Source organism: Garra rufa, chromosome 21, assembly GCF_049309525.1.
Source record: "Garra rufa chromosome 21, GarRuf1.0, whole genome shotgun sequence".
Taxonomy (NCBI): Eukaryota; Metazoa; Chordata; class Actinopteri; order Cypriniformes; family Cyprinidae; genus Garra; species Garra rufa.
The window spans coordinates 41,618,613-41,640,548 of NC_133381.1; the positions used below are offsets into that span (position 1 = coordinate 41,618,613).

Sequence of the window (21,936 nt, forward strand, 5' to 3'; positions counted from 1 at the left end):
GATGTTAGCATGATTAGTCAGTTACTACCATGATTAGCATGTAACTAGCATGTTGGTAGCATGATTTGAACATTATTAGCATGTTTTTAGCACATTAACATGATTAGCAATTTATTAGCATGTTACTATGAGTAACATGTTATTAACATGTTGTTAGTGGGTTTCTAGCATGATTAGCGTGTTGTTACTGTGATTAGCATTTCACTAGCATGTAGCTAGCATGATTAGCAAGTTACTAACATGTTGTTAGCACATTTCTAGCATGATTAGCATGTCACTGGCATGTTGTTAGCATGATTTTATCATGATTAGCATGATATTAGCATGTTACTAGTATGATGTTAACATGATTAGTCAGTTACTAGCATGATTAGCATTGTTACTAGTATGATGTTAGCATGATTAGTCAGTTACTAGCATGATTAGCATGTTACTAGTATGATGTTAGCATGATTAGTCAGTTACTAGCATGATTAGTATGTTACTAGCATGTTACTAGCATGATTAACATGTTACTAGTATGATGTTAGCATGATTAGTCAGTTTCTAGCATGATTAGCATGTTACTAGCATGTTGTTAGGATGATTTTATCATGATCAGCATGTTGTGACCATAATTAGCATGTTACTAGCATGTTGCTAGCATGTTGCTAGCATGATTAGCATGTTACTAGTATGATGTTAGCATGATTAGTCAGTTACTAGCATGATTAGCATGTTACTAGTATGATGTTAACATGATTAGTCAGTTTCTAGCATGATTAGCATGTTACTAGTATGATGTTAGCATGATTAGTCAGTTTCTAGCATGATTAGCATGTTACTAGCATGTTGTTAGGATGATTTTATAATGATCAGCATGTTGTGACCATAATTAGCATGTTACTAGCATGTTGCTAGCATGTTACTAGTGTGATGTTAGCATGATTAGTCAGTTACTAGCGTGATTAGCATGTTGCTTGCATGTTGGTAGCTTGATTCTAACACAATTAGCATGTTTCTAACATGATTAGCATTTTACTAGCATGTTAGCATGATTCCGTTACTAGCATGTTTCTAGCATGATTAACAAGTTACTAGCATGTTGTTAACATGACTCTAGCATGATTACATCAAAGACAGATCATCAGTGAAGACCTCATCACCTAGATGGCCGTCGACGCAAGACAGCGAAAACCAGATGAGTCCTCTCCAATCTGATTTTGTGGCAACTTGGAACTCTTGCATCTACATTAATATTAGTCTGTTTGTTTCTTATTCCCAGGTCACCATAGCCACCAGATCCAGTCCGTACCCAGATCAGATGGTCACTGCAGTCCCCCGGATCCAGTCCAAACCTAGAGCAGATGGTGGATCAACACCTACAGCCCAATGTCAGCGGATACCGTGTCAACTAGATGAGCCCCAGAGACAGATCATCAAGAAAGAACTCCTACCCTAAACGGCCACCGGCACAAGGCCATGGGAACCAGATGAGTCCTCCCCAATTTGACTTTGTTGCAATATGGAACTCTTGCATTATTATTGACATTTTATTTTATTATTTTAATACTGTAAGGTTGCTTTGACACAACTTGTATTGTACAAAGCGCTGTATAAATAATCTTGACTTGATTAACATGTTACTAGCAAGTTTCTAGCATAATTAGCAAGTTTTAATGAGTTTGATTGGATTAGAAATATTGAGTATAGAAGGGCAGTTTGACTGAGTCTCAAGGGATTGTGGGAGTTGTGTCAGTGTGAGTTTGAATAGTGTTGATCATTTGAACATTTCGTCAATGTAAGTCTATGGGATTTTCCCCAGTTTTATTGGTTATTTTTAGGAAAATCTTAAGTCGGATCAGTTAGAAAAGATCCAGCAACTGGAGTCAGATCAGTCTGAAGATCTGGACTGAGTTTGGAGTTTGTAGAGTTAAAGCTCGAGGAGGAGCAGTCAGAAAGTAGTCTCAGAAGAAGAAGAAGAATAATATTAAGTTAGCATTTCAGTAAGTTGGCTTTCTCACACCAACTTAATAACAGAATGTGAAGGTAGTTTAGTGTGAATGCACCAGACTGGAGTGATGAGTCGACTGCGCGGGTGCTTGGAGGAAGAGCAGCTGCGCGGCTGGAATTCTGCAGCGGTTGCAGATCTCTGCTATGAGGTCATGTTGCACATTACTCACGAGGAGAGAATGCATTGTTGTTGTTTTTAAGACACGGTCGGCGCGAGAGCTCGCGTGTCCCTCACAATGAATGCGGCCTTAGAAATGTGCCTTGAATTGGCCACAGGAAACAATGTGCGCAGCATACTTTCCTGCGCGCCCTTTATGTCCTGGATTAGTTTCACCTTAGTGGCCTGGAATCGCGGAAAGATGTTTTCAATGGAGCTTTACGCACTTACACGGGGCACGTCCAGTTAGCAGGACAGGAGAACAGCGCTTAGGAGCTCTGAAAGGGTAAAGGAGGCTTAGTTCATCCTAAAATGGAAACGGTGTCATTGTGCCGAACGCACATGATGCTGCTGTTTGATGTGGAAACAAAAGGAGAATCTTAACGCAGCACTTTCTCATTCAGTCACTGTTCAGCATCGTTTTGAGTTTAAAGAAAGCAAATAACTCTGAACCATAATAAAAACATATTAACTGCAACAATATTAATCTTTTTTTTTTTAATAAAACAAAAAATAACACTGCTACATAAACAATAATATCCAAACTAATGTACATGATAAATATGTCAGGAAACTGCTTCTACATGCAATATTGTTTTTGTTTGTAAACGTCAATATTCCATCTATTTTACAGCTAAATGATGATTATTTACACCTTTATTAAATAATTATTACAGATGTTTGATGAGATACTCCACAGAGGAAACTCAGACAAATCCACATTAAAACACAAATCTGTTTTTTCATTTCAAAACCAGAACATTTGAAGTAAAAACACAGCACACCTTTGTCTACAGTGGCATTGTGAAAGCAAATATATATTACACTGAAACCTAAAATCCAAACTATTAATAAACAAACCTATTCCACAGACAACATGAAACTCGCTGGCGTACACACGCATTTCAGTCAACAGCAAAATACTTAGAATATATATTTAGATTTTTTTTTTATATAAAGCAGACGATTCACTTATAAAAAGGAACATTTATGATTGATACTTGAATGATAGCGTCCTGTAGGTGGCACTGTTTTGTCTGTTTACAGGTAGGAGGGTGATTTGAAGTCCTCGGGAACATCACTGTCTAGTTTGCAGATGACCTTGTAGATGGCTTTTTTCCAGGAGGGGTCTGTGTCTTTGGAGAGGGAAATGGCACTGTAGAACTCCTGAAGAGTGAGTTCCGCAACCTCCAGAAACCGGTCTGGAACCTGAGGGACATTTACAACACACATTAATCACTGTACAACATCAATGACTCAAGCAATGTATACAGACATAATTAGCTGTATTTCTACAGTTGAGTGCTAAAGGAAGGAAAACAGGAGGAGTAGCAGTCAGAAATTTTAGTCTCAGAACACCTTAGAAGCCACCTAACAAGAACACCATAGCAACTACTTTAAAAACACTAGACTAGCAACCACCTAACAACCACCCAGAACAACCTAGCAACCACTTAAAACACACTAGGCTAGCAACCACCTAACCACCCAGAACACCTTAGAAACCACCTAACAAGAACACCATAGCAACTACTTTAAAAACACTAGACTAGCAACCACCTAACAACCACCCAGAACAACCTAGCAACCACTTAAAACACACTAGGCTAGCAACCACCTAACCACCCAGAACACCTTAGAAACCACCTAACAAGAACACCATAGCAACTACTTTAAAAACACTAGACTAGCAACCACCTAACAACCACCCAGAACAACCTAGCAACCACCTAAAACACACTAGGCTAGCAACCACCTAACCACCCAGAACACCTTAGAAACCACCTAACAAGAACACCCTAGCAACCACCCAAAACACATTAGCCTAGCAACTACCTAACAACCACCCAGAACAGCCTAGCAACCACCCAAAACACACTAGCCTAGCAACCACCTAACAACCACCCAGAACAACCTAGCAACCACCTAAAACACACTAGGCTAAGCAACCACATAACCACCCAGAAAACCTTAGAAACCACCTAAAAGAACACCATAGCAACCACCCAAAACACACTAGCCTAGCAACTACCTAACAACCACCCAGAACAGCCTAGCAACCACCCAAAACACACTAGCTTAGCAACTACCTAACAACCACCCAGAACAGCCTAGCAACCACCCAAAACACACTAGCCTAGCAACCACCCAGAACAGCCTAGCAACCACCCAAAACACACTAGCCTAGAAACCACATACAAAACAATATTTTGGCAATCCAGAATACCCTAGTAACAACCACCCAGAATACCCTTACGACAACCTAAAATGCCTTAGCAACCACCTGGAACATCCATGAAAGCACCTACCAACCAACTAACAACCATTCAGAACACCCTATCAACAACCTAAAATGCCTAAACAACCACCCAGCCTAGAAACCACCAAACAACACCTTAGCAACATCCAGAATGCTATGGTAAACACCATACAACATACAACACTCATGCTAGCACCTAGAAACCACCCAGAACACCTTAGCAACCACCAAGCAAAACTTTCAATATCATCTTATCAACAACCTAAAATATATAAACAACCACCCAGAACACACTAGCCCAGAAACCACCTAACAACACCTTGGTAACCACCTAGAATGCCCTAGCAACTACCTAACAACAACCCAAAACACACTAGCCTAGAAACCATCTAACAACACCTTGGTAACCACCTAGAATGCCCTAGCAACTACCTAACAACAACCCAAAACACACTAGCCTAGAAACCACCTAACAACACTTTAGTAACCACCTAGAATGCCCTAGCAACTACCTAACAACCACTCAAAACACACTAGTCTAGAAACCACCTAACAACACCTTAGTAACCACCTAGAATGCCTTAGCAACCACCTAACAACCACCCAGAATAGACTAGCTTAGAGACACCTAACAACACCTTGAGTGATGGTAAGTTTGTATGGTCTTGATGGTGCAGCGTAATTGCATCTCAGCCTCAGTGTGTGAGGACAGCGCATAGCACCATCTTTAATGCTCTGGTTTTAAAGCGCAATGATTCTTGGTTCTGTGTTCACTGTGGCAATAAAGCAAATACAGTGTCAGAATCATTAGGAGAGCGCTGTGGATGGACGCTTTGATTTTTTGGAGCCTGTTGCTTCGAACTTAACTGCTCGGAAAATGCATGAAAGGGCCCGGTTCCCATCGCAGGAATTCAGGCAGCGCTTCACACACTTTGAAGGACCCGGCTCGGGTGTGAGGGTGGGAAGAAGGTGGATCTATCCGCTGGCATTATTTCCCCAAGAGTAGCTCCGCTATCTGTTGACACGTTTGTTTCTCGTGCATCTCCAGACACAAAAGCGGGCCCTGGGAAAGGAATGTCTTGGTGCTAAGTGTAAAGACAACTGTCTCTGCTCGTTCCCATCGGCCGGCCCGGCACTCTTGGGATTTCTGGCTTCTTTCGCATCAGTAGCAATCCAAACAGCAGTCAGGCGTGGCCTGGCCGTAATCTCAAGTTGTTTTAGCAGATGCTGCAGCTTCCTCTTCCCACAGTTTGATGCAGGGCTCTGGAATAATGGGGGTCTACGGCCGGCAGCTACAGGTGCGGCTCCACACGCAGGTCAGAGCGAGGACAGCCGACCGGCTTAGACCGGCAACCTGCTGGTCTGGGCTGGTTTATGCTGGTTTACCAACTAAAATGGACTATAATGGTTAAGCCTTGTTGGAATCACCAACGCACCAGCGTGCCATGCTGCAGATCAGCATCCAAAACACAACATCTTACCACAGAAGTTCACACTTTAACTCTTTCTAACTCTCTGATGTACATTTTAAAAGGACACTCCATTTAAAAGCCAAAGCTGAACCAAATTAACTTTATTTAGCATATGATAAATGTCATTTCAATTAGTAGCTTTTAATAACTTAATTGACCCACATTTCTGTAAAACTCAAACGTTCCTCATTCAGAATGTTCCATATATTCTTGACCTTTTAGTGTAAAAAAAAAACATTTACTAACCATTAACCAAGTTATATCCACAGTTTTACTAGTTCATGACAACTTAACACTGTAAACCCTAAAACAGCATACTAATTATGAATTAAACGGCTTTAAGCTCAAACAATACATGTGTTTAAACAGAATAATTATTTTTTTTTTAAATTTAAACTATAAAAAAATTTCAGCATTTAAATTAATAGATCGGCCCCATTTATTTCAATTTTAATTGCATTACTGTAACTTTGTACTCAGTTTTTGCTTTTTTTGAAGAAATAATCAACAATGCTGTTTACCAGAATATTCCTTTAATTCGGCTAATAATAAGACTGTAGTTCTCTCAGATGTTTAACATCCTTATTTTAAGCAAACATGAATGTTATCATATTTTCATGAATTATTTGCTCTGCTGATATGGTGACTCGTGTAGACGTGCAAGTACCTGGAAGTCATTGGCTTTGTTGTAGTGCATGTTGAGGGCGCGGAAGAGCTCGGACTCTCTGTTGATGGATATGTCTTTCACATCATTAACGCCGTCTACGATGGCTTGACGAGCAAACTTCTCCATCTGGATGTAGTAGAACTCTCTGAAGTTACTGAACCACTTGATCAGCTGAGACGTTATGCAGCGATTGAACTAAAAACAGGGAAATATTACAAAATACAAGTGTCAGATGAATGTTATGTTGAAGCTCACGAACGAGTAATGTTTGTAACTGTGGAAAGACATCGATAAAACTTAAAAAAGCCTGTAAACAATGTCACTGAGTGTTGCATTATCCCTTAAGGAAAGACATGCATTGCCCATAAAGCATTTGTTAAATAGATTCACATTCATTATGTATTTAATATGTTAGTGATGTCTTATTTAACAACAAATCTGTCATAACGTTTTTTCACAGCCACAGATTAAATGTTCATATTTCAACAAAGAGAAATAATTAAGATACTGATTTATAGACATAATCAGTGCTTATTTAAGCATTAATTATGTCTAAATGTCAATAGCATTTTAATTTAATAGGGTTAGGGTTAGAAATTGAATTAATTCATTTTGGGTTTTTTATTTGGTTCTTCATTTTTACCATTAATATTAAATTGATGCATCAACTGACAGAGATCCCTGTATAGTTTTTTCTTAAGAAAAATAATGTACACTGCAAAAAGTTTTCACCAGTTTCAACCTAAAAACTTAAGTTTAGCAGCTGCCTTAATCAGCTTAAAACTACAAGTCATTGTAACTTATTACAATAAAAATGAGTTGATTTAATTTAAAATCTTAAGTTTTTATGTTGAAACTGGTGAAAATGCATCTGATATTTATCCAAACTGACTGAAACAAATTGAGATCAGAATCGAATTGAACCGTGAAATCTGTGTCAGTACCCAACTCTAGCTCTAACATATCTCACATATATGTGACCCTGGACCACAAAACCTTAGTCTTAAGTCGCTGGGGTATATTTGTAACAATAGCCAAAAATACATTGTATGGGTCAAAATTATTGATTTTTCCTTTATGCCAAAAATCATTAGGAAATTAAGTAAAGATCATGTTCCATGAAGATTTTTTGTAAAATTCCTACTATAAATATATTAAAATGTAATTTTTGATTAGTAATATGCATTGTTAAGAACCTAATTTGGACAACTTCAAAGGTGATTTTCTCAGTATTTTGATTTTTTGCACCCTCAGATTCCAGATATTCAAATAGATGTATCTCGGGCAAATATTGTCCTATCCTAACAAACCATACATCAATAGAAAGCTTATTTATTGAGCTTTCATGTGATATATACTTCTCAGTTTTGTAAAATTTAACCTTATGACTGGTTTTGTGGTCCAGGGTCACATATATAGTAATTTGATTTATGATAAAACAGGTGTCAAAATCCCACAGACGCACATCACAGAGATTCTGAAACACCTATTAACAGAAGATCTTAATAACACAAGTTTAGATTTTTATTGTTGTTATTCTGGCAATGATGGTGTAAAGCGTTTGCTTTTTAAACTATTTTCAGCAACACAATCTGTTTAATCAGCTGTAGTCTTTCCCAGCAGTTAGAATAACATCTATCCAAACAGCAGATGAAACTCTGTCTTCACATTAGCCCTGTTATTCTAACTGCTCATCCGATAACACGAGGGCAGAAAGAGCTAAAACCTGCCCAAGGGCTCAAAGACGCTTCTTCACGCGGACTGTGAGAAACGGCGGAGCGCGAGACGTCTTTCTGAGTGACTTCGGCTGACGGGAATGGAATCGGACACTGGGATTATCCCAGCCTTTGTCTGCTGCGACTTCCCACAGAAGAGTCGGCCGTGACTCTCCTTACTGATCTCAGGGGTCAGGAGAGACCTGTGATGACCTCCTCATGTGTCTTATTTGTGTATTTGTATACTATTTGGCTAATTAAATGTCACGGACTGGTAACATACTACACTTTTGTGCCACACTGTTGTGCACTAGTTACATATGATTTCCATGATGCAGAAAATACAGATGGAATCATTGATTTTAGTGATAAGTGATAATTGTCAGATACACACAAAAACAAAGTTACATGAAATTTGAAAAAATTATGACAAATATTACTATTGTACAGTAGAATGTTCATTTTCATAGTTGTAAATAAAGTACAAGAAAATAATATTTCAGACTTTCTGCTTCAAAAATTCATGTTTAATGTGTGTGTTTAATGTTTAATGTGAAAATCTTTAGCAATTTCTGAGTGAAATTGTTTTTCTACTTTTTTTTCAGTTTAATACTACTACTACTACTACAAATAATAATAATAATAAATTATCAAAACTTTTGACAAATGTTTTTTAAGGAATATCATTTTTAAACAAAATAAACAAATAAATGTCTTCCATTTTTTTAATTTTAACAGCAAACCTCTGTTGTGCAACACTTTGCTAGAAAGTAAAAATAATTTATATATTATATTAATATACTTTTATTAATAATTTATTTGATTACAATTTAAAAGATTAATTAAATTGTAAATAAAAAAATAGTAAAAAAAATTAAATCATAAATCTAGAAAAATGAAATAGACAACACAGAATTATGTTTTTTTTTCAAGAAAATCAATTGATTAGACATTCTTTTTGAGTATTACAAGTTTAATTAAACCATTAAAAAGAATCCAGAAAAATTCTAACAAAAAAACATAATTTGAGTAAAATATAATAGAATTTGGATAAAAATAAAAGTGGTTTAACAAGGCCCTATGTGCACATATGATGTAAATTTGCTGCAATTGCTGGGTCAAAAAACATCCCATTACTAACCGAGTTAACCAATCCTTCATAAAACACCAGCTTCAAACCTGACTAAGTAATATTATCAGACAAGCTTCTAATGCTAGGACCTGCTTTTTTGTGTTTGCCTATGACTGTTCACTGTCTATGTTTGATTGTACCATTATTGTAAAGCATCCTTGATCTCTAAAATGCATAAATGAAGCATTATTATTATTATTATTATTATTTTTTTTTTTATATATATAATCTGCAATACATTGTTGCCGGGGCAAAAAGTACTCCAAATCTTTAAATGTAGCTATACTGCCTTGCTCTCATTCTCAAATAAACATGTAAAACATTATTTGGATTTGCTCATAGGTAAAGTCATGTCATCTGATTAAATAATAATTCATTTGTGCAGTGATTCAGTGACATTATTTAACAGATTTAAATGCATTTTAATTGGTTACATATAAAAAGTCTAGTTTTACTGTGTTTTATGCACTGTAAATAATGATGTTTCAATGTTGTAAATCAAACAAAGATGACTGGAGTACATTTAGCAAGAAAATACTATTTCAGTCTTTCTACTCCAAAATTCACATTTAGTTTAATGTGTTACTTGGTGTGTCTTAGTGATTATTTGTGAAATGTACTAGCAATTTCTCTCAATTTTTAATTAATTCGTTTATTTATTTTTGAAGAATTCACTCTATATAATGGCTTGATTTATTTAGCATTACATTTAAGGAAATGTTTATTTAACATCAGATCTTTTTGACCACAGGATTTAAAGTAAGGCTTCATCAGTATTTCTCGTTCACACTTACATCAAGCTCACTAATTCACTCACAACTCCACAATGCTTTTCCTCACACCAAAATATCGGTATAATGTGGTTTAGTGATATTTATTGGCTAACTCAATTACCTAGTAACTTAGGTCACTTTCAACGATTAAAATTTTACAAGTAAAGTTTCTTCATTTATGTGCAATTTATTAAAAGACAAGAGTGAAGTTTCACTTAAGGCTTTGGTTTAGGGTTAGTAATTTTAAATATCTAATGATACTTAGTGCATATTTAAGATATTTGGATGATAGTTTACGAATCTGCCATTTAAAAACATATTTGCTCTACTAATCTAATACTAGAGAGATGCATTGCTTTATAGTGGTCCTTCATTGTCTAAGCTGGTTTTGGCACAGGTACTTAAAAGTTCATTTTATTTAAACAAAATGCTTAAAACAAGTGGAACAGTTTCCTGACCCTGGGTCTTAAGGAGAGACACTGCAGACAAAAACACTGTTTTTGGTGTTTCATGAAGTGTTTTTTTCAGACTAGTGGACAGAAAACACCCAAAAGACACTGTTAAGTGTTTCTTTTATAGCACTTTATCTATTTGTGTCAATAGATTTCAATTATAATCCATATTTTTAAAGGCCATGAGTTTTTTTCTCCTACACTGAGATATAAATCTCCACTTCAGTAGCACTTACACCAAACTTTACATTTTTATTCTTGTGTATATCCTGAAGGTTTTTACAGAGGGATTTGTTTATAAATAATTTGCTTGATTTTATAAAACATTGTATTCCCTAGCATATTAAGTAAAGATCATGTTCCATGAAGATATTTAGTAAATTATCTACCATAAATATTTAAAAACTTGATTTTTGATTAGTAATATGCATTGCTAAGAGCTTCATTTGGACAACTTTTAAGGCGATTTTCTCAATATTTAGATTTTTTTTGCACCCTCAAGATTCCAGGTTTTCAAATAGTTGTATCTCAGACAAACATTGTCCAATTTTAACAAACAATATATCAATTGAAAGCTTATTTACTCAGCTTTCAGATGACGAAAGAATCTTAATTTCGACAAATTTACACTTATGACTGGTTTTGTGGTCCAGGGTCACAAAAAAAAACAAGAATTTTGAAACTGACTTCATCCACTGTTTAGATTTTTGTACTAGAAATGTATGCAAATGAGCGCATATTTCATTAAATAATGGATCATTTGCATATTTAAACCTAACATTTCAGAAAACTTGTTTGCAATTATCAATGTAATCAATCAACTGGGTAAGTAAGGCGATAACTATTAGTTATTTTTTTTACCCTATTCACCTGCAGTGGACTCTACATGTTAAACAGGAGAGTCAGAAATAACACACAAGCGCTCAGCTGGACGTGCTTTTTCCTGTTGTGTCGACTCATCACAACACTTGTGCCTCAGGACACGTTACACACTCACAGGATGCGCGTGTTGTTGTAGGGCCTATCCTGCCCTCACTATCGGCGGCTCAGCGCTCTGCTATTGTGTGTGCTGAAAGCTGGCGAGCTGAAGGGTTAACGCTGAATAGAGGAGGTTGTGCTCCTCTCCGCCGCCTCTTTTGTCTCCTTTTGCTGACTTGAGAAACTCCTCTTTTAACTTTGTCAAAGTTAAACCAGCAATTCAATGACTGCCGTCCTAACATCCAGGAATATTTGCTCAAGCGTCTAAATTTGTGTTAATATTCTGTATTTTTGCTAAAAGCACCAGGATGGATATTTCTGAATTTATACGTAAACAATCCACTACGATTCAAAGTGATTTCCAGAGCAAAACTGATTAATAGGGTGAATATTTTTGATTATTCTTAAATAATATTATTAACATTTTATTATTATTCACAAATATAATTCATCACACTCTTAAAAATAAATGCTCCAAAAAACTGTTTTTGCAGTGATGCCATAGAAGAACCATTATATATATATATATATATATTATTACTCTATATCTCCAATAATATGTCTTAATAAGTCGAGATTTAAATCATCCAAACATATACAGCAATGCAATTCAATGATGATTGAGAGATGAACAAATAAACATCTGAATTTGTGTTAATATTCTGTATTTTTGCTAAAAGCACCAGGATGGATATTTCTGAATTTATACGTAAACAATCCACTACGATTCAAAGTGATTTCCAGAGCAAAACTGATTAATAGGGTGAATATTTTTATTATTCTTAAATAATATTATTAACCCTTTATTATTATTCACAAATATAATCCACACTTAAAAATAAAGGCTCCAAAAAGGTGTTTTTGCAGTGATGCCATAGAAGAACCATTATATATATTATTACTCTATATCTCTAATAATATATTTTAGAAAGTTGAAATGATTGAAATGATCCAAACATTTAATGCAATGCATCCAATGATGATTGAGAGATGAACAAATTAACATGTAAATTTGTGTTTTATTAGAAGAACCATTATATATATTATTACTCTAGCCAAACTGATTAATAAGGTGAATATTTTTTATTATTCTTAAATAATATTAATATTGTTAAATATAATTCATCGTAATTACCTCTTAAAAATAAAGGTTCCTAAAGGGTGTTTTTGCAGTGATGCCATAGAAGAATCATTTTTCAAGAACCTTTCAGTGAACAGTTCCTAAAAGAATCATTTTGAAGAACATTTTAAAACCTTTTTTGACTATAAAGAACCTTTTCTGCATTTATAGAACAATTGATGCCAATAAAGAACCTTTATTTTTAAGAGTGTAAACATTAAAAAGATTTTTGATTTGACTGCTGATTGTAACTGTTTATTAGAATAAAAATATTTATAAATAAATAAATAGAAATATGAATAAATAACACACAAAATAATTAAGAAATTATTAATGTTATTTAATATAATGCCATTTTTACAGTGCCTTGCATTTTTTTCACATTTTGTTTTGTTGCAGCATTATGTTAAACTGCTTTAAATTACTTTTTTTTCCACATCAATCTACATCTCATACACCATAATGACAAAGCACAAAACAGGTTCGTAACAACTTTGAAAATTTATTAGAAAATTAGAAAAACTGAAAAGATCCCGTTGCATAAGTATTCATACCCTTTTCTGGGACACTGGAAATGTATCTCAGGAGCATTCATATTGCTTCTAGATGTTCCTACACTTGGAGTGGAGTTAAACTGGCAAATTCATTTGAATGAGTCTGATTTAGAAAAGGTCTAACAGCTGAAAATGCAGATCAGAGCAAAAACCAAGATAACTGCCTGTAGAGCTCAGTGACAGACTTGCGTTAAGGCAATGATCTAGAGAAGAGTTCAGAAACAAATCTGCTGCATTGAAGGTTGACAGAAGCATTCTCCATAATGGAAGACAACTGGAACAACTAGGACTCTAGAAAGTGTCTGCCAGCCCCCATCCAAGCTGACAGAGCTGGAGAGGTGAAAAGGTGAGGCAAAGAATGGCAGATAATTGCCAAATGCAGATGTGCAAAGCTTGTCACATCAGACCCAAAAAGACTTGAGGCTGTAAAGGTGCTTCAACTATGGACTGAGTTAAGGTTATGAATACTTATGCAATCTACTTATTTCAGTGTTTGATTTTTAATACATTTGTAACATTTGCAAATCTGGTTTTTGCTTTGTCATTATTATGGTGTATGGAGTGTAAATTGATGTGGGGAGAAACTAATTTAAAGCAGTTTAACAAAACAAAATGTGAAAAAAATGAAGGGGTATGAATACTTTTGCAAGGAACTGTATATTTCTATCAAATAAAGTTTTGCTCGAAACATCACTCACTAAAATAAATAGGCGTATTATTGATCTATCTGTTTCTGAAAAACAAGAATTAATATTATCAGAGGCATAATCTGTTAAAACGTGACATACCTTGACATCAGGGAAAAAGTTCTTGAGCAGATTTGAGCTGGGGTAGCGTGTGTAGAAGAACATCAGCTTGGCTTTCTTCAGATGGTTTGGGGTCAGACCTTCCTGAATGTGAGAAGAGTCAAGGCCTCAAAAACCTCACCATAAATGCTTTTCTTTGAAGATCTGCCAAACATGACACAGCTATCAAAGCTGCCTAACCCTTCATGCATGTGAACTTACAGAGCTCAATTCACATGCATTTTAATACTCAAACAGCAAACACATCCCCAAACAAACAAGCATCAATATGTCCTGTTCATCGCCCAAATGAATGAACAGCTGAACAGCTCTGTATTGACCAGAGAGTCGATTAAGACACGACAGCATGTGCTAACTAGAGAAAGAGCCAAACAAATTAGATTAAGGACTTCAATTAGAGACCTCCAATCTGAACCGTTCGCTCCGTATCTGCTCATAGTAATTGCTTTTCTGCGAAACACAGCGAGGATGGAGAAGATCAGCTTACGGCCTTTACGTCTGAACAGAACTTTAAAAAAGAGCTTCTTTCTTAAAAAGCACCAAATAATACTAGAAAGCCGCTCTACATTGATTGCATCTTCGTAACGAAGCAGAAATGTAAAGCACAAACCGCTGCTGTTATTAAGGCGAGACACTGCTGGTGAATAGGATAAAAAAAATTAACTAATAGTTATCACCTTACTTACTTTGATAATTGCAAACATTTTTCAGCATTGCAAGTTTTCTAAAATCTTATGTTTAAATATGCAAATGAGCCATTGATTAAATTTGCATACATTTCTAGCACAAAAATCTAAACACTGGATGAAGTCAGTTTCAAAATTCTTGTTTATTTTTTTTTTTTTTTGACATTTTAGAGTAAATGTTTTTTTTCGCAGAGGGGATTTTGCATATCTCATTTTGTCACTCCATAATTCAGAAAAAAATTAGAACAGACAGAAAACACTATATTTGTGCCATTTTTAAGGAATAAAATGTATATAATCAAGCAAATTATATCTGAACAAATCCCTCTGTGAAAAAACTTCAGGATATAGACAGGATTACAAACGTAAAATTGGTTTGTGTAAGTGGAGATTTATGGCTCAGCGTAGGAGAAAAAAGCCATTTTAAGAAAAAATCTGTATTGTAATTGAAATCTATTGACACAAATAGATAAAGTGCTATAAAAGAAAGACTTGACAGTGTCTTTTGGGTGTTTTCTTTCCACTAGTCTGAAAAAAAGCCATTTATGAAACACCAAAATCTCAAATTTGACAGGTGCATGAAAAACAGCATTTTTGCCTGCAGTGTCTCTCCTTAAACCATTGTTTCCAAAGATCCACAATATTGAAATGCACATTATATAAATCTAATGACGTTTAAAAGCCAAGGTTTTCTGATATCGTCACATACGTCTGCGACACTCCGAGCATTGATGATGGTGTATAATGACGGCTGAGAGCTTGCTTTTCACAAACAACCAAAAGTGACCTCTCTCATCCACTCCAATCACATTGAGAGTGCAGAAACATATTCCGCACCTTTTCAAGTCTGAGCGGAAAAAAAAATCAGAGAATTTCCAGAAGAGAAACTGTTGCTTTTTCTGCCTTTGAAAATTGGCTTTTGTTCCTAACAATTCTTATCAAAGCCTTGTATTCCTTTTTATTTGTCTTTTCCTGGACTTAAAGTCATTACTGAGCCCAGATTAAAGAAGATGCTACAATTTTCTTTGGGGTTACTGAGATCAAAGCAAAAATTCTCCTTGAAGTCTGCGTTAGTGGAACTGCTCACCGCTGCACTCAATTCAACGATTGTTCGCCCGAGCTCGAGAGCTGGTAGTTTGTTCAGCAATATCTCAATGTTAACTACTATATATTAAATAAAAACAGTCAACTAAACAAAGAGGGGGATGTTTCAAAAGCAGCTGAAGCTAAACAAAGAACATAATCCATAGATAAAAATGCCTTCCTGTGACTCCTGAAACACCAGGCTGATCCTACATTAGACACCACACATTTGTGGCACATTCGCACGCTAAAAATCTTTACCAAATTGTAGATATAAAACTGAAAAATTACTCATCTCGGTCTGGGAGACAGTAAGGTTAAATGAAGACGCTTCTCCTGCTTTTAAGTAGTTTTTCCTTGTGTTTCCTTCTCATCCCACAATCAAATGATCAGAACTGCTCTCCACACTCATTTTATTACTCTATACTCACACTGAATGACAACTGGTGACTCATTTATGCCTATTTTTATGGAAACACATAAACTATCAGTGAACAATGCTTCTGTTCAACATTTACTAATACTGTATGTTTTAAAATAAGACATTGTATATATTAACAATCAATGCACTGTCAACACAAATAAACAATAAAAGCATGCATTTCTTTTCTATTTAACCGATATTAATGAATGCTTCAAAAATAAGTTGTTAGTTATTGAATGCATTATCTAAGCTATACACTGCAAAAAAAATGCTTTTCTAGCTTAGATTTTTTTGTCTTGTTTCCAGCCAAAATATCTAAAAATTCTTAAATCAAGAAGGATTTTCTAGATGAGTAAAAGTTATTGTCTTGTTTTCAGAAAAAAAAAGTCAAAATTAAGAAAATTTTTGCTTGAAACAAGCAAAATAATCTGCCAATGGGGGTAAGAAAAATAATCTTGTTTTCTGTTTGAAATAAGATTTTTTTTCTTACCCCATTGGCAGATTTTTTTGGCTTGTTCTAAGCAAAAACTCACTTAATTTTCAGTTGTTTTTTCTGAAAACAAGAAAATTATTTTTACTTATCTAGAAAATCCTTCTTGATTTAAGAATTTTTAGATATTTTGGCTGGAATCAGGACAAAAAATCTAAGCTAGAAAAGCAAGTGTTACCATTTTTATTTTTACTAATACATTTCAGAATAAATAGAAGAAAAAATTTACTTAAAAAAAAGTGCTTTCATTTAAGTTGAGAAAGATATAATTGAATGATTTCTTAATCGTTTTTGACATTTATTGTGGTGTTTTAAGTGACGAAATGTATGACTGACAACACCAAAAATAAATTAAAGATGAAGAATGCTTGAGACCAAACCATTTTGACTCACCATTGAACTAAATAAAAACTGAGACGCTTCTCATAATAGCACAAGTTCCTCAGAGAGAAAAAAAAAAGGTCACACTTTAGTTTGGGGACTATGGCTTTTGCCTCAACAAACTGCTGATTTCCTACTTTAACACTTACTATGCTAGTTCTTAATGATCTAAAATATGGTTATGCAGAACGAGGCATTAATATGAGCTTTATAAGAACCAATAAACTGTCGATGCGAACTTTTTCACCATATTCAACATATTCAGCAGCTTCCTTACTTTGTAAGTTAAATCAACTTAAAACTACGCCATTTTAACTTATTACAATAAAAATGAGTTGATTTAACTTAAAATTGTAAGTTTTTAAGTTGAAACTGGTGAAACCTTTTTACAGTGCATGCTAATCAAGTGTTACAAAAAAAAACGACATTCACTCAAAAACATAAGCAAATGGTGAGCATTTTTCAAAGGATATATTGAGCGACATGAAGGAGCTCCTCTCAGCCATGCTCTGCAGATCTCCACACTCCATCTTGACGTGCGGCAGGCAAAGCGTGTCCACAGACACCAGTCCCGGAGGTCCGGCGCGATGATGCTGACCCAGATGCCCCGAGGTCACCTTGGATCTCATAGCGACGCTTTCCCACGGATGCTCCATGGCGTCCGGGGACGCTCTCTCCAAGGCCGGCGGCAGACAGGGCAATGCGGAGAAAGTGGAGTGAGGTCCGTACTTCAGAAGATGCTCCAGAATCTGGCTGTCGTGCAGAGGAGCGCCGTAGCTGAACTGAAAAGGCGTCTGGTGGAGAGGATAGGGTCTCTTCACTGCCTGGCTTAGAGAAGGTTTGCGAACCACCAAAGACAAGGCTTCGGTTTGGTGCTCCGGGCTGTCGCTCTCAAAATGCTCCGCAGATCTGCTTTTGACGTTTTCATCAGAGTCCGACAGCTCCGAAGGAGAATCTTCTGGGAGTCGCTTTTCAGTTTCTGAATACACCGGACTGTTGCACAGCTGTGGCTGGGATGATTGATTTAGTAGGGGCATGGAAAGTTTCTTGAAGACCATATCAACGCTTTCGCTCACAGTTCTGGTCAGCTCGCATTTAAGAGTCTCCTGAAGGTTCTTCACCACCCTGTCCGAGCTGAAACCAACGGTTTCGACTTTAACCTGGTCTTTGTTTTGAGTCGCGCCGCCGTCCAGCCTCAAACTCGATTGCACGTCATGCTCTGACCTCGCATCTTCATTCTCCGAGTAATTCTGGTCGTAAACATGAGAGATCTTCTCCTGGAGCTGATGCAGCAGACGTTGCATGCTTTGGAGCTGCTCCTTGAGTTTGTGACACTCCTCGTCTTTGCTGGTCTTGGCGTTGGACTGATTGGGTTCCTGGTGTTGTGGAAGCCTCTGCTTGCGTTTGTCTCGTCTACAGCGAACACCTTCGCACTCGCTTTCAGCTTCTCCGTGCGAACCAGCCATGCCTCGTATGATGTTCTCCACACGGGCGCGTTTGGCTTGGAGATGCTCGCTTAGAGGTCGCTCGACGTCTGAGCTCGTGGACACATCCTCATCTTTGAAGGACAGGCTGCTCTGGTCCTCTTGAGCAAAATCGTCGGTTCTGTTGGACTCAGGATCAGGATTTGCGGAGGGCAGGTAAAGGAGGTTGTTGTCAAGAGACGTGAGTTTATTGTGAATGGTTTTACGCAGAAGGTGAGATATGATGGAGCCGTTGTGGTAGGAAGCGAGAGGCTCGTCGTACGTGCTTCTGCGGAAACAGGGGAGCAAATGCTCAGCTTTGCTGGCTTCCATGCAGCCGTCGCTGGGCTTGTGCATGCTTTGTTCAGGCGGGCTCAGGTTCATGTTTTTCTTGGACTTATGCACAATAATTAGCCTTAGAAAGTGGTAGTCTGTAATACTTTCAGAAACAAAATCAGAAATAAATAAGCATTCATATCTCAGTCTTACATTATTATAAACAGTCCATAATTGTTTGCAAGATAGATGGTGCACAAACAAATGTTGTATTCAAACATATATGCATATTGATTCAGTGCTGTTTTTTGTATATGAAAATAATTCTGTTTAACTTTTTTGAGCTAAAAACAAATTACACATAGGATTTCATAAGATAAAAGAGTAACATTAGTAAATACAGAAGCAAAAAACAATGTATTATTTGTTTAAAGTGCATTTATTACGTTTAAACATTCTTTTCCACATTAACACGCAGACTTTTTTTTAATTATCTTTATATATTTCTAAATATATATTTATATACAGTATACTTTCAGACTTATTTCATACTTTGATCGTAAATGTTCGCTTTAAACACGTCTATGAAGCATACATATATATTTGAGTACGTGTCTTGCGTTTGTCATTTCACATCTATATTCTTTGCATATTAGTAGAATTACAACAAAGATTTTTTTTTCTCAAAATGAGATATAAATTAATCTAATAAAAGCATCAGTTTTATGAGAGAAACTTCAGAAGGTGATGAGAGCAGAAAGGGCTCTTACCTGTTGCTCTGGAGACGCTTGACTGACAGTGTGTGCTCCGAGCGCGCTCTCGTCTCACTCCAGTCATATGGGCGTGGCCAGGTCCGCCCTTAATCAGCATGCCAGCCAATCAGAAACGGCAAACAGACGAATATGGTAATATAAACAAGTGTCCTTCAGTACTAAGAACACGTCCTTAATATTTTAAAGTCGTTTCGTGGATTTTATTTAAAGTGAATTGCATATATGTACAAATCTAAATAATATTTTACACTATTTAGAAAAAAAAGTTCTGTTTATTATGTTTCACATATATAAATATAAGAAATATAGCATGTTATTTTGTAGCTCAGTGGCTATAATGCTGTCACTTACCTATTTAAGACCTGTATTTGTTTTATCCTATTTTTAATGTAGGTGTTTTGGCTATTATTGCTGGAACTCTTGAAATTATAGGCTATTAGGATTTGATCCTTTGATTTAGTTTGTAAGCTTCCTGCTACAAAGAATAACATATCTCTCCTTAGTAATTGGCTTTTTATATATAAGTAAAAAAAAAAAGGTCTGTGGTTTCATTTTCAGAAAGATAGATGTAAGTTTTGTGGTAATGTAAACATCAGTCCTTCAATAACTACTAAGAGCACCTTATTAAAGTCATTTCTTGAATTTTACTTTAAACCTTTCGCTTTTGGTGAATTTTATGTACATTAAAGAAATGTTGACATATCTAGTCATATTTCTCACTTTGGTCAATTTCATATATGAGATATGAGATGTGAAAGAGCAATACAATTTTCCTTTTTTAGTTTTTAGTTGATTTTTCTCGATCCTTTTTGACTTTATTGTTGTGTTTTGATATTAAAGAGACAGTTCACCTAAATGGATGACTGACTTTCTTCTGAGCAACACCAAAAAGATGAAGGTTTGTTGGAAAATCCAAACCATTTTGCTGATCATTGACTTACATTGTAAGAACTAAATACACTGAGACGTCTCTCTTGATGTCTTCTATGTTCCTCAGAAGAAAATGGTCATACTTGGAGACCAATTCTCACTATTAACTATTAACTTCAACAATTTCATATACATAAAAGAACATTTGACATATCTAATTTATGTTCCACACTATTTAAATAAGTTTGTTCTGTTTATTATGTGTTTTAAATATATAAATATGTGACCCTGGACCACAAAACCAGTCGTAAAGGGTATATTTTGTTAAAATAGGACAAAATTTGTCTGAGATACAACTATTTGAAAAATCTGGATACTATAGAAAATGTACAAAATAGTTTCATGGAACATGATCTTTACCTAATATCCTAATGATTTTTGGCATAAAAAAAATTAACTTACATACAGTCATAAACATGAACATCACACAGTATGCTTAGTTCACTTAAGTATAAAGTCTAAATGTAGACTGGATTTTAACGAATTGAAGTCGTCCTGTCCACCTTTCTGTTCCTGTAAGAGTAGGCGTGACCATTTTTAATTGTAGTGGGTGTGGCTTCCGGTCTGATCCATTCCACATCCAGATATTTTTAGCTGTAGGAACAGCTCGTTTTGCTGCTTGATATTCCAAATTGCTTTGTCTTACAATGTTGTTTTAATGTATTATCTTAATTATAAACACAATGGTGTGTAGTACAAACAGTTTTACCATTTACTGCACATTGTTATTCTTCTAGCTATTCCTTAATGTTTATGAAAATTAGGATTAGGATTAGAATATTTGGAGAAAACTAAGCCCTAGTATCTTGCTATCTCACCCTTTTTCCCCTTTAATCTTCACTTACGACAGAATTTTTATGCTAATTTTATTTATTTATTTATTTTTATTTCTTTACTTTTCATCCTTTTGTTATAGTTTTTGTTAGTTTGATTGCAACACATAATCATTACCATTAGTGTTCATCATCTGTTTTTGATTACACCATTACTATTTTTAATATTTATATCATATGTACATCGACTTAACATACAGTAGTCACCACTAACAAGCAACTAAATATATTGTAGTAGCCTACATTTTTGTACAGCTGCTTTGCAAAGATTTGTATTGTGAAAAGCGCTATACAAATAAACTTGAATTGAATTGAATTGATTTGTTATAGTTATGTTCCCTCATGTATTAATTGTCTGTTGCTTCGTGTGCCTTTAAAATATACAAGTTTCTGTTTTGTATAAATATATGCCACAAGGATTTGTACAATATATGTTAAATAAAAAAAAATAATAAAATAAATAAATAAATAAAAAATCTTCTAGCTATTTTCCTATAGCGCAAATAAACCGAAAGTCTA

General features: G+C 35.5%; 1 protein-coding gene across 1 annotated transcript; it reads right to left on the reverse strand.

Moving 5' to 3' along the window:
- Positions 1-2,688: 2,688 nt before the first annotated feature.
- Positions 2,689-19,036, reverse strand: prox2 (prospero homeobox 2). The gene is made up of 4 exons (XM_073827448.1): positions 17,616-19,036; positions 14,061-14,168; positions 6,549-6,743; positions 2,689-3,358 (listed from the first exon to the last, which is right to left on the reverse strand). The coding sequence occupies exons 1-4, from the start codon at positions 18,987-18,989 to the stop codon at positions 3,191-3,193; spliced, it is 1,845 nt and encodes a 614-aa protein (XP_073683549.1). The 5' UTR covers positions 18,990-19,036; the 3' UTR covers positions 2,689-3,190.
- Positions 19,037-21,936: the final 2,900 nt, after the last annotated feature.